The 14,650-nt window shown below is 50.1% G+C and overlaps 1 protein-coding gene across 2 annotated transcripts in view; it reads right to left on the bottom strand.

Moving 5' to 3' along the window:
• Positions 1–14,650, bottom strand: part of DAAM1 (dishevelled associated activator of morphogenesis 1) — a 97,036-nt gene that overhangs the window by 26,819 nt on the left and 55,567 nt on the right. For both annotated transcript variants that reach the window (XM_071426204.1, XM_071426205.1), the window contains exons 5-11: positions 6,243–6,314; positions 4,755–4,849; positions 2,494–2,827; positions 1,244–1,354; positions 1,020–1,123; positions 552–618; positions 94–211 (exon numbers count right to left, since the gene is read on the bottom strand). In XM_071426204.1, the coding sequence (XP_071282305.1) occupies positions 94–211; positions 552–618; positions 1,020–1,123; positions 1,244–1,354; positions 2,494–2,827; positions 4,755–4,849; positions 6,243–6,314 (901 nt within the window). The remainder of the gene's footprint in view (positions 1–93; positions 212–551; positions 619–1,019; positions 1,124–1,243; positions 1,355–2,493; positions 2,828–4,754; positions 4,850–6,242; positions 6,315–14,650) is intronic.

The following is a 14,650-nucleotide window of genomic DNA, read 5'->3' as shown; positions in this document are numbered from 1 at the left end:
AGCACAGGGCAGGTTGTGACACTGCTGGGCAGGAGGGCTGGGCTGCCAAGCCTCCAGCAGGCCCTGGCTTTCCTGGCCTCTCCTGGGACTCACAAGGCATCTGGAGACAGTGGTGCAGGATGGACATAAAGTGCGGGTACGCCTCGCTGTGCGTCAGCCTCTTCCTCGTCAGCTCGAACATCTGAGTTGCACTTTTGGTGTCAATGTGGACCTGTGGGCAGGAGACAGGCAAGGTCAGGCCGCTGCAGCCACAACAGCACCTCCTGTTCCCTGAGTCTCAGCTCCATACCCCATGAGCTACCCTCACCCCAAAACTGACAGACAAACTGGCCTCACTGCCCTGCGAGGGGCAAACAGAGCTGCTGGGCAGGCAAAGGACAAAAGGGCTAAAGCAGGCTCTAGGACAGATGTTGCAAAAGAGCAGGGCAACAGGAAAGATTTCCAAGCTCCACATTTTATCCAGAAGACCACTCTTTGTCCCTTTGACTACTCTTTTAAAACTAACTGTGACACTGAGTGCCAGTGTCTGCATCAGCAGCATTCGTACTCACCAGCTCAAATCTTTTTGCAAACTCCAGTTCATCTTCATTTCTAAGCATTTCAAAGAAATCTAAGTGCCTGAGGAAAGAAAGAGAAAAAAAAACCCAAACCAGAACAACCTGTTAAAAGCAGATATAAATGTTACAATTAATAAATTACAGGCAGCTGGTTTGTCAGCAGACCAGACACTGGGAGAGCTTGAAACACCAAGTGGACCTTCAGCCCTGACTTCCTAATCACTAGAGGATGTGCAAGGAGCCTTTTGGGATGAGAAGAGGTGGATGAGGACTGACAGCATCCCCTGATGGCACATCCTCCCCAGCTCAACCCTACATCAGAATGCAGCAAAACCATGTTGGAATTTTTTTCTCCCTCTCTGGAGACAGCAAGGAATTTCTAGAAGAGGTGTGACTCTAGGCCAACACCTGAAGCAAGGGCAGCAGACAAAAATCACAAATGTTCTGGGGGTCCCTACTCACCGGTCTAGAGTTGAATTTTCATGTTGCCTTAGTTTGTCAATGACTGGCTGGATGCCCAGCATGAGGAATTCATATCTCAGATGGAGTCTGAAATCCAGGCTTTCCTGCAAGGCACAGGCGTGGGCTCAGCACAGCAAGGTGCACACCCTCAGAAAGTTCACTGAAATAAAATAAGCACCCCAAGCACACCCCAAGGCCCCCCTGTGCCAGTCCCTGGTGCTCACCACGCCTGCCCCCTGGCTCAGGACAGCGTTGATGAAGGACATGATGGCTGTCTTGAGGCTCACTTCATCTCGGTACCGGCCCGTGCTCTTGTCCAGGTCGTTGATCAGCGTCTGCCAAACACAAGGGGTCAGTTCAGTGCCCTGTGACAGCCCCAGTGCTGCCCAAACAGCCAGGGAACACGGGCAGGAGCAGCTCCTGGGGATGCTCCATCAGCTGCTGGCCACCCCAGCACCCCTTTGCAGCATCCCCAGCCCACCCAGCAATGCTGCAGCCTTGCAGAGCTCTGATCCCAGGGACCCTGCACAAACAAGCCTTTTTTTTTGGTGGGTTTCACCTTTCCTTTCTCCTGCAGATCCCATCAGACATGGCTTTGGGGTAATTCTGGATTTTTCATAATTCTGGATTTTTCAACTTGCAAACAGCCATAACAAAACATCTGCAAGCTGCCACTTAGATATTCAGGAGGAGAAAGGGTCAGGAATGCTGAATTTCAGGGGCTGAGTGGAGACCCTCTTGTGGTTTGGAATGGAGGAAATCTAGGGAAGTGATGTAAAACTTTTCATTCCCAAGGAACAAAATTTAGAAATAAAGGAACTTATTTAGAAATAAACAATGAAAATTTTTACCTTTAAACAACTCATCTTTAAAAATACCCCATAAATCAACATAAGCCATTAACAAACTGTCAGAAAGCTTGTAGAAGACAGGAGGGACTTCACGATAAAAGGGTTCCCCAAAGAGCTGTTATCAGTGAAGAAATTAGAAACCACAAAAGAACTGGGTTTCTCCCTCTTATTAAAAAACCTCCATAACATTAACAAAAAAAAAAAAAAAAAACTGCAAACTTCTCTCCCTAAGTAAACTGAGAAAAAAACCCTATTTTAGAAATAATAAACAGACTAGAAATTGTAGGTTTTGTTTCTTTACATTATCAATAAGAAAAAAAAGGCTGTGGAGTGAAGTGCTCTGAAGAGTTTAATTTAATTCCTACTACCTTTTTTCCTTTTAATTACTTTCCTTATTTCCTTTTAATTTATTAATAAAATTTTCTTTATACCCTTTTAAAGTTTTAAACCTGCTTTACCTTTCTCCTAATCCTATCTCACAACAAGAAGTAAACACACCGATAATTAACCGACACCAAACCCGCCATCCTCTTTAATCCATTAACCAAAAAAAAAAAAAAAAAAAATCTCAAAATTAGTAAAAAATCTCAAATTACCAAGCCAAAACCAGCACCCTCACCTACCTGAAAACGAGTCCTTTCACTGGCATATTTCTGGTAGTGCAGCATGGCCTCCAGTACCTTCTTGTGGCCCCCGGGAACCAGGCACACGGCGCCCATGATTTCCAGCACTGCCACTTTTGTCTTAATATTCTCTGTGCTCAGACTCTGAGCAATGACATTGATGCTCTCCAGGTGGGCCAGGACGTGGGCCCTGCCCAGGGAGTTGTTCATTAGTGCTTTTATACATCCAATGAGCGAGGTATGTATTCGAGACTCTGCTGTCTCATAGTCCATGCTTTTGAGAAAGTTGAGGATACATGATAAGCCATCCAGGTCGATGAAGCGGGTCACAAACCTGCCAGAAAAGGGGGGTTTTCACTTTAAAATTATTAATTAATTAGTTATTAATTAATTTATTTATATATTAATTATTTATTAATTTATAATTGGCCTTTTACCCCCACACAGTCTGTTGATGTACACCTAGAACCTCCCTGTATACTTGTTCATGGAATATACTTTCATCAGAAAGCCTGAAGGCCTCCTGTGGCCCAGACACAGGGATGGGGGTGTTGAAATCAATTTAATTGGTGCCTGGTTGCCTCTGCTACATGCACAAGGTTCCTCAGAGTGAGGATATTTCAAAGAGAACCAGCTAACCCAGTCACGAACACAAGTCTCAGCATGGAGGTTGGAAGTTTGCAGTCACACTGCAAAAACACCAACCTGAGTTTTGAGACAATTTTTGAACTGGAAGAAGATCCCAAGCCCTGAAGTCACCACCTCATCAGCTGCAGACACCTCAGTGTCAGCCTTTCTCCTTCTGCCACCTCTCCTGCCTCACCATCCACACCCCTCTCCTCCCTCAGGCACAGCTCCCCAGTTTTACGGGATTTCTGATTTTTACGATGATTTACAACACCACTAAACAGAGAGCAGACAGCAAACACAGGGCAGTGCCCAGGCAGGTTCACCAGAGCAGGCAGACCCAGCACTGCACCCTGCTGAGGCATTTTAGGGCCCCCATGCCCAGTGCCACCCAGGCTGGGTGTCCTCTGCTTTGGCAAAAGGCTGGAAGGGCAAAGGAGCCAAGAACATCCCAGCACTGGGATGATTTTAATTCAAAACAAGCCATGCTGATGGGCAGCAACAAAAGGAGTAATTGCAGGCTTGGGGAAAACTGCTTTCTCTGCTTCAAAGCTTGCTCTTCTTCCAGCCAAAGTCAATAGAAAAGTTGGTGTTCACTTCCCTGGGTGCAGAAGTAGGTCCAACAGGTAAAATTTTCTACAGAGCCTGCTGCATCCCTCAAAAAACACTCAAATCCCACTTTTAAGGGTTTTATAAAGTTCCCTGGCTGGCCAGCAGCCCTGCTCACTGCAGGGGCCAGCACCCACAAGGTCCAGGTGTCACAGAAATCAGGTGCTCACCCTGGACCTTGGGAATTTCTTACCATTAACCACAGGTGGGAGTGAGAAAGATTTGTTGCAAACAACAGTAAATTTGTTTCTTCCATAACCAAAACAGGTCAGACACTTCCCAATGGAACATATACCCATCAGAAGATGTCAACCTGAGGCACCTTAGGTGTTGCAAAAGTGTGCATGCAGACTCCAGAGAAAATGAAATTAGGAAAAGCTGCAGACATTCAGAAAGCATCCCAGCCTTCATTTATCCTCCCATCAAAAATTCTTTTCCATTTCATAAAAGCCTGAAGATTCATGTGACTTTATTCCCTTATAAAGTGCAAGAGGAGTTGAAGCTGAAACAAAAGTCCTAGCTGACCAATAAAAATTCTTGTTTTCTTGGGAAAAAAAAATCAATCTTCAAGGAATTTTTACATTCTGTTCAGTACAAAGGAAAATTTGGAAAAATAAAAAGGTTGTCTGATTTGCCTGAATAAACAGGGAGGTCTTGGTGGCTCTTGGTCACTAAAGGACCAAGAAAAAGGAATAAAATGACAAAATACGACACAAAAAAAAAAGCAGTTGGTGAAACCAAAAAAAGGCAGTTAGTGCCTCAGAGTCCTCACCTCCCTCACCCTGTACAGCTCCCATTTATATTCCTATTTAACCCCCTGCTCTGGCAGAGAACTCAAATCCAAAGCCACAAACAGGGAAGGGAAAGGAAGGGAAGGGAAGGGAAGGGAAGGGAAAAGGGAAAAGGGAAAAGGGAAAAGGGAAAAGGAGGGGGAAGGGGAAGGGGAAAGGAAAGGGGAAAGGGAAGGAAAAGAGAAAGGGAAGGAAAAGGGAAAGGGAAGGAAAAGGGAAGGGAAAGGGAATTGCCTCATTGGTTTTGTCCGCAGTGCAGTCTTCAAACTTTCAATTGTTTTATTTCTCTCCTCCTCATCTTCTTTTTCCAAGGCGATCAGGGATTTTCTCTGTGCAAGGAGGAAGGCAGAGATCAGAAGGGGAATGTCCCTGTGTGCCCAAGGAGTGGCAGTGCCAGTGCCCACCACCCACTGTGCTGAGCCATGGGGATCCTAAACCCACCCTGGAAGTCTGGAATCCTTATGGCAATCCCAGAACTTGGGAAAAAGAGCAGTGAGGAAAACCACTCCATGCTCTGCAAGGAGACAGCCTGGATGGGGACAGAGGGGTGAAGGCACTGCCTCCAAGCCCCCACACAATTCCTGCTCTGCTCTGCACTGGTGTGAGCTCAGCTGGAGTCCTGGGGGCAGTTTTGGGCACCACAATGTAAAAAAAGACATCCAAAAAAAGCATTAGGCTATTGGAGATCATCCAGAGTAGGCCATGGGGATGGTGAACAGCCAGCCTTGACACTCCAAGTCTCCCAGTGCAACCCAGCAGTGTCCATCTCAGCTGGGGACAGAGGCTGTGTGCACAGGATGCATCTCCCACACTGGGTTTTGCTCTCCAGCTGGGGCTGGGGCTGGGATTTGACTCCTGCACCAGGGCTGCCTGCTCCCTGGGCATGCATGAGGCACAGCTACAGCTAAAGCAGCTCCCTGAGTGGCTCCTGCAGCATCCAGCAGTGCTGGGCCCCAGAGGTGTCAGGGTGAGCCCTGCCAGCCCTGGCTGAGGCTGATCCAAGGCAGAAAGGGTCCCAGCAGATACGAGGAGCTGTGCTGACCCCTCCATTTAACCCAGCTCCTCTTCAGCAGCACGTCAGGGAGATCAAAGCCACCCTGCAGGCATCTGGCAGGCTTTGATCACAAGCTCTGCTCAGGCTCAGGGCCCTGCCTGGCTGGCAGCCCATGGCCAGCACTGGGTGTTCCTGCCTTCCCAGAGGGAAGCAGCACACTCCCTGCTGGCTCACAGCCCCTGCTCATCCCTCTGGCAGTGCTCAAGGCCAGGCTGCATGGGGCTTGGAGCTACCTGGCCTCTTCCTGGTGGAAGGGGGTTGGAGCTGGATGTCCTTCAAGGTCCCTTCCCACCCAAAGCCCACCCATGGTTCAGTGGCTGCACAGAACCCCCCAGGTGCTGCAGGAGCATCTCCATTGTGCAGCTGTACCTGTCACAGGTGACACTGCCACCCAAAGCCCACCCATGGTTCTGTGGCTGCACAGAACACCCCAGGTGCTGCAGGAGCATCTCCATTGTGCAGCTGTACCTGTTACAGGTGACAGTGCCACCCAAAGCCCACCCATGGTTCAGTGGCTGCACAGAACACCCCAGGTGCTGCAGGAGCATCTCCGTTGTGCAGCTGTTGGTCTAAGAGGTGACACTGCCACCCTCTCAGGCACAGTGCTGGCACTGTCCCCACCCTGCTGCTGCCCCACAGGGGGTTCAGAGTCACCAGGGGATACTCACAGCAGCCATGGAATTCAGCTGATCAATGTAGAACTCTGGCCAGCTGGTGGCTCCTTTATTTTCTTCCTGGTCCTGGGTAGGGGATAAAAAAAGTGAGACAAAGCCAGATTAGTAAAAAAATTAGTATTAACATTCCCTGCCCTTCATGACCAACGATTTCTGAAGCACCCCTGAGCTCTTGCATTGCTTTATATGAACATAAAAGTGTGACTTTCTATATTCTGAGCTTCCCCCTGACTCCATCTATGCAAACATTACCTGATTTATTGAACTGCCATAAATACAATTACACCACCTGCCTGTGACCAAACACTGCCCCACTGATACTGCATCAGTCTTGTGATTATCAGCTTCAGGGAAACCAGACTGAAATTTTACATCCAAATCTCTCATTTCAACTCCACAGTGCCCTTGAAGCTTTGGCTGCACAGCCTTGAATATGCTCAGGGGGAAAATGTTTACAAGCAATGAAGAATGTTTAAATGTGACATGATCTAGGCTGCACTCCTGGAGCAGAACCATGACTTATCAATATATCAACAGCCTAAGAGAGACTCCAGGCACAACAGCTCCTCTGGGGGCTTCCTAAGGCACTGGGAGGGAACATGCATCTGGCAATGTCACCTCTTAAAGGATGCCACCCCTGGGCCCATGGTCTGTGACACTGAGTGATGCAGAGCCTCATCTGCCATCCTGGTCCACGATGCCCTGCATCTGTCAGGGCTCAAGAGGGGTTTTCAGGTGCTACCTTGTTCTTGTAGGACAGGATTGAAGGATTAAAATCCCTCAGTTACCTCTGAGCCCAGCTCAGGTAATGCTGCACATTCCCAGGGGCTGCATGGAGCAAGCAGGCAGAACTTGAGGGAATACTTCATAATTAACCTTTTCCCTCACTTTATTTTTTTAAAGACATATATATTAAAAGAAGAAGATGATTTCACAGCAGAAATGCTGCACAGCTCTAGGCTGGAGTCAACAAATTCTGCACAGATCCCAAACATCTTCCATCAGTAACCATCTTCTGATCACAGCCTGACTGGCTGTATGGCTTTGCCCCTTCCCTAACTTTCAGAGCTGTTTGTAAACCTCATCCCACACCACAAACACCTGTGATGGGGGGAGCTGGACAAGCCCCAAATATTCACTGTGCCTCAAGAGGCTGATGTGGAAAACTTCTGTGCACCCAAAGTTCCCCAGCTGCAGCCAAGATGAGGACAAGCAGAGTGAAGGACAGGTGATTTGGATGAGACTCACTTTGCCCCTGGGCAGAACAGCCTGTGCCTCCAGCCCTGACCCTTCCTTTGGCTGTGCCTGGTTCCAAGGCAGGGACAACACAAGTGTGGGAGCAGCAAGAGGCCTGGGAACCTCTGCCCTTTGCTTTAACACTTTTTCCTGACCCCACAGTCCCTCAGAGGTGCCCAGCAGCTGGGCTGAGGCTCAGGCCATCTGTCTGCTGGGTGTCAATTCTGTCTGACATGGCCATGGGGACTTCCAGCTCCTCACTGAGCCCTGGGCACTCGTGCCAACCCTCTCAGTGCCCTGCCAGGGCTCTGCACAAAGCTTGTGGGAATTCTGATTTTCCCAGCTTTCCTGCCCCACTTCAGAGTCCAGCATGCAAATGGACTCCAGGGGACAGCAGAGCTGGGACACTCACAGGTGCCTTGAGCATGGTCCTGTCACCTCCTGGAGGTGTCAGAGAAGCTCCTTCCCATTGTCTCTCTTATAAGGAGCATCTCTGTCCCACCAGAAACACCAACCAGGAAAGGTGGCAAGGCCCCCAGCATGGCACAGCAGCCAGAGGTGTCCAGATGTGCCCAGCACATCTGGGCAGGGAGTGAGATCCCTGCTGAGGAATGGGGAGGGAAAGCAGCAGGGCTGGCTCACCCCACAGCCCAGGACCTGCCCTGTGCTGTGAACACCTGTGAGGCAGCCAGGGATGAGGACCTGCTGCTCATTTAGGGTTGAAAAGAAGCACTGGAGCAAATAAAGGTCTCCAGGGGGGTGGAGGGGAGGCTGAACAACAAAATTGGCTAAACTGCTCATTTATAATTAACGTGCAGCATTATAAATATTTCCCTTTGCTGGGCTCCCCCGGGCTCTTGCATTTCCTCCCTGAAACCCCCAATTTAGAGAGTGCTCTCAATTAAGTGCAGCAGAACCTCATTAATTCCGACAAGCAGCTGGGCAGGCTCCTCAGAAAGCAGCTTCCCAGTCAAAGGGGGACTGCACAATAAAGCAGGCAAAGATCAGGGCAGGGGCTTCCCTCCCCTCAGCTCCCTGCAGGACGTTGCTCAGTGGTAATTACTGGGGCTAATGGTCTACAGCACACTGGGAAGTGTCCTTTGGTGTGCTCCTGGTGGTAAAGAAATCTCCTGACAAAGGCACAGCCCGGAGGGAAGTGAGTCACAAGGCTCTGCTCAGCGCCAGGGGGAGGGAGGAACCTCTCCAGCATCAGGGTTTGAAAGGGTGAGTGTGAAAAATGCTCTCCCAGCACGAAGGGTGGGTTTTGGGGATGTGGGTTTTGCAGCCTGCCTGCAGGGAGGGATGCCCAGACACAGAGCTGAGCACCTCCCTCAAATGTGAGTGTCTCCAGGATGTTCCACTGCAGCACTGAACATCTCCCAGAGCCTTCTTCCCTGGGCTGGGGCTGCTGTGTGTGCTCTCAAGCAGCAAAGGAGTGAGAGCTGCTCTGAACCCTGCTGCAACCCAGACTGAGCTGCTCTCTCAGAGACACTGATGGCTTTAATTGCACATCAACATCCCTCACTGTCCTCCAGGCCCACGTGTGCTCAGCTGCAAAAACTGAGACATGCCAAAGCTCCACAGACAAGGGCAGCCCTTGCTGCATCCCCTGCTTTGTTCCACCTGAGCCCCTCACCTGTTTCTTCTTTCCAGGGACCTGGCAAAACCACAAATCCCATCAGCTGCAGCCCTGGTGTCACCAGGTCACCCTCTCATGTCACAGCCTCTGCTGTCCTGAGCCCTGTGCAAGGGGCTGATGGAGGCTGCTCTGTTCCAGGGTGACAGGGGCTGCTGTGATGTGAACCCCACAAATGAGCTCCATCCCCTCCTCAGCACTGCAGGGAAAGCAGTGCCCAGCCATTAGCAGGAGCTTTCCCAAGTGAGGGTCACCAATCTGGCAGCTCCAGCCATCCCTTTGCTCTTCCCAGGGGGATTTCACACTCCCCAGCCCTGTCATGTCTTGGTTTTGAGCCTGACACTTCCACAGCCCTTGTGCCTCCCCCTTGGAGTGTCAGCAGCTCCCACTGCCAGAATTCCTTCTCTTCCCAATGGCCACTGGGCACAGGAGGTGGGGGCTCAGCCAGTGGTGGCTCAAAGCAATTTCAAGGCTGCTCTCAACCTGTTTGCACCTGAAGGAGCCTCCCCAGAAGCTCCTGCTGCTCTGAGCTGCAGGAATGCAGCTGCTGGGAGCAGTGCAGCCCCCCAGCATGTCCCCATGGTGGTGGGGAGAAACACGCCTGAGATGCTCCTCAGAGCTTTGTCACACCTGCTTTGCTTCCTCAAGAAGCTTCTGGCAGCACCTCACAGCTCCTCAGCCTGCAGGTGATGTCACACCTGAGCCAGCAGCCTGCTTCCCCACCATGGTGGTGCTCTGGGATAACTGGAGCTGCTTTGGGATAACTGCTGGTGGCTGGCTGAGCTCCCCACCCAGCTGATGTCCAACACACCAAGCTACACCCTGCAGGGCTGGAAGGAAAGAAAGGGCTGGCTCACAGCAGCCAGCTCCATGCAAGCCCCTCAGTCACAACACCAGTGGCTTTTCTCCAAGGTAGAAAGTGACAGGACAAAAGGAGATGGCCTCAGGTTGTGCCAGGGGAGGCTTGGATTGGATGTCTGCAATAATTTCTTCATTAAAAATGTGGTCAGGCACTGGAACAGGCTGCCCAGGGAGTGGTGGAATCACATCCCTGAAGTGCTCAGAAAAGTAGGGATGTGGCACTTGGGGCCATGGTTTAAGGGTGAACACAGCAGCACTGGGTTAAGGGCTGGATTCAGTGACCTCAGAGGTCTTTCCAACCTTAACAATTCTATGATTTTGGGGGTTCACCTCCCTCCTGGCACCACCTGCAAGGCTGGTCTGCCCTAGGAGAGCTCCTCAGGAAAGGATTAAAAAAAAAAACCCTCTTCAACTGGCACCAGCTGCAAAAACAGAAACACCCCCTTCATTTTTACACATTGTCCTGACATAACTTTTATTTTGCACAGTGCTCCCCACCCCTCCTTGCTGCTCCACAACAGCAGGGCAAGGGAAAGCTGGCAGCAGTGGCAGCTCACTGACTGCTCTGGATGATCCACCTGGATGCTGTTTCCAAGGTCAGAGAGGAACCAGGCTGTGGCAGGGACGGGTTTTAAAGCCAAGCAGCCTCTATGAGATGTTTAAATCCAGCCCAGCTCCACCAACATGGCCCAGCCTTTGCCAGGAATGTGCTGGTGGAGATGTGGACCCACCACAGCCCCCCAAGGCTCCCCCATCCCTCCAGGTATCCCTGGAACAGCACCAAAGCTGCTTCCCCATGGAGCTGTGCTGCAAAGGGCTGGAATTTCATCAGACTCTCCCCAAGCTGGGATCTCAGGGTCTGAACCAGCCCAGCCCAGCCTGCTCTGGTTTTTCCATATGCTAACACTTGCTATGCCCTCTCCTCCACAAACACACACACGTGCCCCTGTACACTTTTCCCAGGGTTTAAAAATTATGCTCCCCATAAGCAAATATAGCATGACCAGATGCCTTTGGTAGTCAGCTGGTTCATTGTTTGAAAAGCTCTGCTTCAAAATCCAAAAAAGATTGCTAACAGATGCATTTTTTGGCTGGTGAGGGAGAAAAACCTTGCTTAAACAAAAGTGTGTTGTGATTGGAACTAAAAGGGGAATTACCTTGAAAGATAAAAACTATAAACATTTCCCAGTGAAAAACATCCCCAGCCATGCAAACAGGCAGTTTCTCTCTGTCAGCCTGAGCAAATGACACCTGAGATGGTATTTCAACCTGCTGCTGCAATAACAGCAGGTCTATCTGCATGTTCAGAGGTCATGAAATCCTTCTCATCCATCCCAGGTGACCCTGGAGCATGGCAAAATGCCCAGCTGTTTTATCCTCCCCTCCCCTGCATGCCATCTTTGTCAGCTTTTGCTCTTAGTTCTGGCTACTGCAGCAGAAAAATATGGGGGGGTTGATGTTTTTTTAAATGAAGGAAATGGGAGGCAAGCCCCAAAAAAGAGCTGCAGGGCTGAGCAGGACAAGTGGAAGAAGGAGCTGGGAAGCAAAGCTCTCTGGAGGGAGTGGGTGGAAGGAGCAGTTGGAGGGGAAAGAGGCTGTCTGCCTGGGAAATAGAGGATAACTGGAGAGACATCACTCATTTATTACAGATTTCCCCTGAAAAATCACCACTGCTGCCTCTTCCTAGTGCAAAAGGTTTTTATCTGACCTCTGAGGAAATTTTAGATACAAGCTTTGCTTCACACTGCTCAGAGCAATGCACCCAGGGCTGGTGATGCCACTGGGTTCTCAACACAAGCTTACAGAGCTCAGCATCCCTTGGCATCCCTGCAGGTCATTTTTCCTCTACTCCAGCTTTGGAAATGCTCAGCTGGACCCAGAGGGAGAGAGGCAGAACCAGACCCTGCATTGACATCAGCTGTTTTTCACTACCCATCCCTCTCACCTGGTTATTTATTCTGAGCTTCCAACACCCTGTACCCACCTATATTTTGAGGCTCATAAAAGCCACCCTTTGAGCTGCTTTAACAGCTTGGCATGACCTGCATGAGCTGTCAGGAGCCAAATCTCCTGTGATTAAACAGGTCCTGCAGACTAAGCACCAAGGGTTAATCATTAACTCCCTCTGGAAAAAGGCCATCCTGAGTCCCACCCTTGCACGGAGGCAAACCCACAGCCAAAGAAACAGCAAATCTGGAAACCCTCCTGCTTCCTCCCTGCACTTCCTAGCAATATCCTCTCCTGGAGAGCGGGGCCAGCAGGGAGTGAAATATTTTGGGATGAGCCATGAAACGAGTCATGGTCCAGAAATACCACTTCTAAAAGCAGATTTCATCCCACTGGCAATGCATCTCTGCCTTTGCATTTCCCTGCTTTATCCCAGCCATAGAGGGGCTGACAACTTCAGAGAATAATCTATAAATCTGTCTCCTGACCCCAGCACTGCAGGGCTGCTGGGTTCAGAGCAGAGTTCAGCTCCTCCTCAGGCTGCTGCTGGCAGGAGTGGGCAGCCCCACCCCGAGATGCTTTTTGTCCCTCTGCCTGTCCCCTGAGTGACACAGGGTGATGCAGGAGGGCTGGGACCACGAGGAGCTCGTGCAGTGCAACCCCCAAGGATGGGATCAAACCCACTCCCTCCACGGATGGAGAATCAGGGAGGACAAAGCCTCCACCCTGCCAAGCCAGTCCTGTGGGCTGGGATAAAACCAGCTGCTAGCAGGGCAGAGAAACCAGGATGAAACCAGGGCTGCAGGCCAGGGGGAAATATTCCAGGGAAAGAAACGTGCCTGGGGGACAGCTGGATTTCCCCTATTTCCTCTCAACAGGTGCTGCCAAGGCTGTCAGGTCTCTTTCCAGGACAACCCAGCAAAAAAATGTCTCACTTTTGGTTCCCTTTTATGAAATCTTGCCTGTCATAGGAATACATAAAACAGCAACATCAGGGATGTGCTCTGCAGAGCTGAGTGTGGTGGATGACACCAACAGCACAGCAGAAGCTCCAGCCAAAATTGGCAGCAGAGTAAAGAGCAGAAACTGCTCAGAGGAGAATTCTGGGTTGATGGTAATCAGGCAGCTGCCTGACACTGATGTCCACCTTTTCCAGCCCCCTGGGACCCACCAGGTAAAACTGGGTGTTGCAAGCATCTCAAGCAACATCTTGTTGTCAAACACAGGCTTTGTGCACACCCTGCACTTCCCAAACCACTGCCACTCCAGGGAGGCAGGACCACTGTCCCCTGCCCAGCCCTGCTGCCCTGCCCAAAAAGCAGACACTGCTGGAGGAGTGCAGCCCCTCTCCTCCATGCCAGGCTGCCATGTAGGTGATCTGGCCTCATAAATGCACAGGAGCACACGTGAGATTCACCATGAGCTGCCAGGATATCCACCAGTGTTTCTGCTGCTCATCACCAGCCATCACCACACAGGGCAGGACAGCCTAGAGCCTGCTGTGCTCTCCAGCCCATGTCAGTCCTGATTTCCTCCATGGCTGGAGTCTTCATTGATATGGTCTCACTCATTTTTAATTAAAAAGTATTTGTCTCCATCAGAGCAAGCAGTGGCACATGTGCCCTGCAGCTCACTTTAAAATTTAATTTTAAATTTTAAAATTGAAATTTAATTTCAAATTTCAAATTTCCAGGGATGAGGCATCCACAACTTCCTCTCTCTCTGGATTTACTTATACATACAGGTGTGCACATACATTTACATTTATAGTTATAAATATATTTATATTTAGATGTATATGTATAAATATATGTATATGTATAAATATATTTATATGTGTATTTATGGCATCACAAGCAGGGAAGGAATGGCTGGAACAGCCAGAGGAATGAGGACCAGAGGAGAGCAGCAGCCAGGATCCAGGCTCAGATGGATCCTCAGAGGATGATGCCCCAGACACTTCTGTGGCTCCTTCCCCCCATGAGCAAGGAGTTTCATAGCTCAGCCTTTAAAAACCCATGAGAGCAAGGAGGGTCTGGAAAGGGAAAGAGCCACCATCAGCTCCATCTAAACCCTTCCTCAGGAGATTAGATAGCATGTAATCTGCACTCACAATAATAATTACATGGCTTTGCTTGATTTAACTCTCCCATTATCCAGACACACCATGGCCAGGCTCTGCTTATCCACCAGGGAGTGAGGAGCAGCATCCCCTGCCCATTCTCCTGTTGATCCAGAGCAGTGCCTGTAATTTGTTCACATCCCTTCTCCCCTCCCATTTAAATCTGGGGCATGGCAGGCCTCTGTCTAACAATAATACAGGGATTTCAGGGGTATTTATGAGAGGCTTAAAACTTAATCCTACATGAGCAAGGTAAGCCTGCTCTTGGCCTAAAATGTGGATGGAAAATCTGGTGCCATTGCTACAGCAGGAGAAAAGAGAATTTACAGCAGTGAGCACCCTGTGAGCAGGGCAGTGACTGCCCAGCCACCCCCTGCAGCCAGGTGAGGGGCACTGTGGCAAATTTGGCAATGGAATCACAGAACCCCAGAATGGTTTGTGTTGGCAGGAACCTTAAAGATCAGCTGGTTCCAATGCAGGGACGCCTGCTACCAGACCATGTGGCTCCAAACCCCACCCAACCTGGCCTGAAACACTCCCAGGGATGGGGCATCCACAGCTTCTCTGGGCAACCTGTGCCAGTGTTTCAACACCCTCACT

Source organism: Agelaius tricolor, unplaced genomic scaffold (genome assembly GCF_023055355.1).
Source record: "Agelaius tricolor isolate 1412-34295 unplaced genomic scaffold, bAgeTri1.0.p SCAF_5, whole genome shotgun sequence".
Lineage (NCBI taxonomy): Eukaryota > Metazoa > Chordata > Aves > Passeriformes > Icteridae > Agelaius > Agelaius tricolor.
This window is presented reverse-complemented; position numbering and strand designations above follow the sequence as displayed.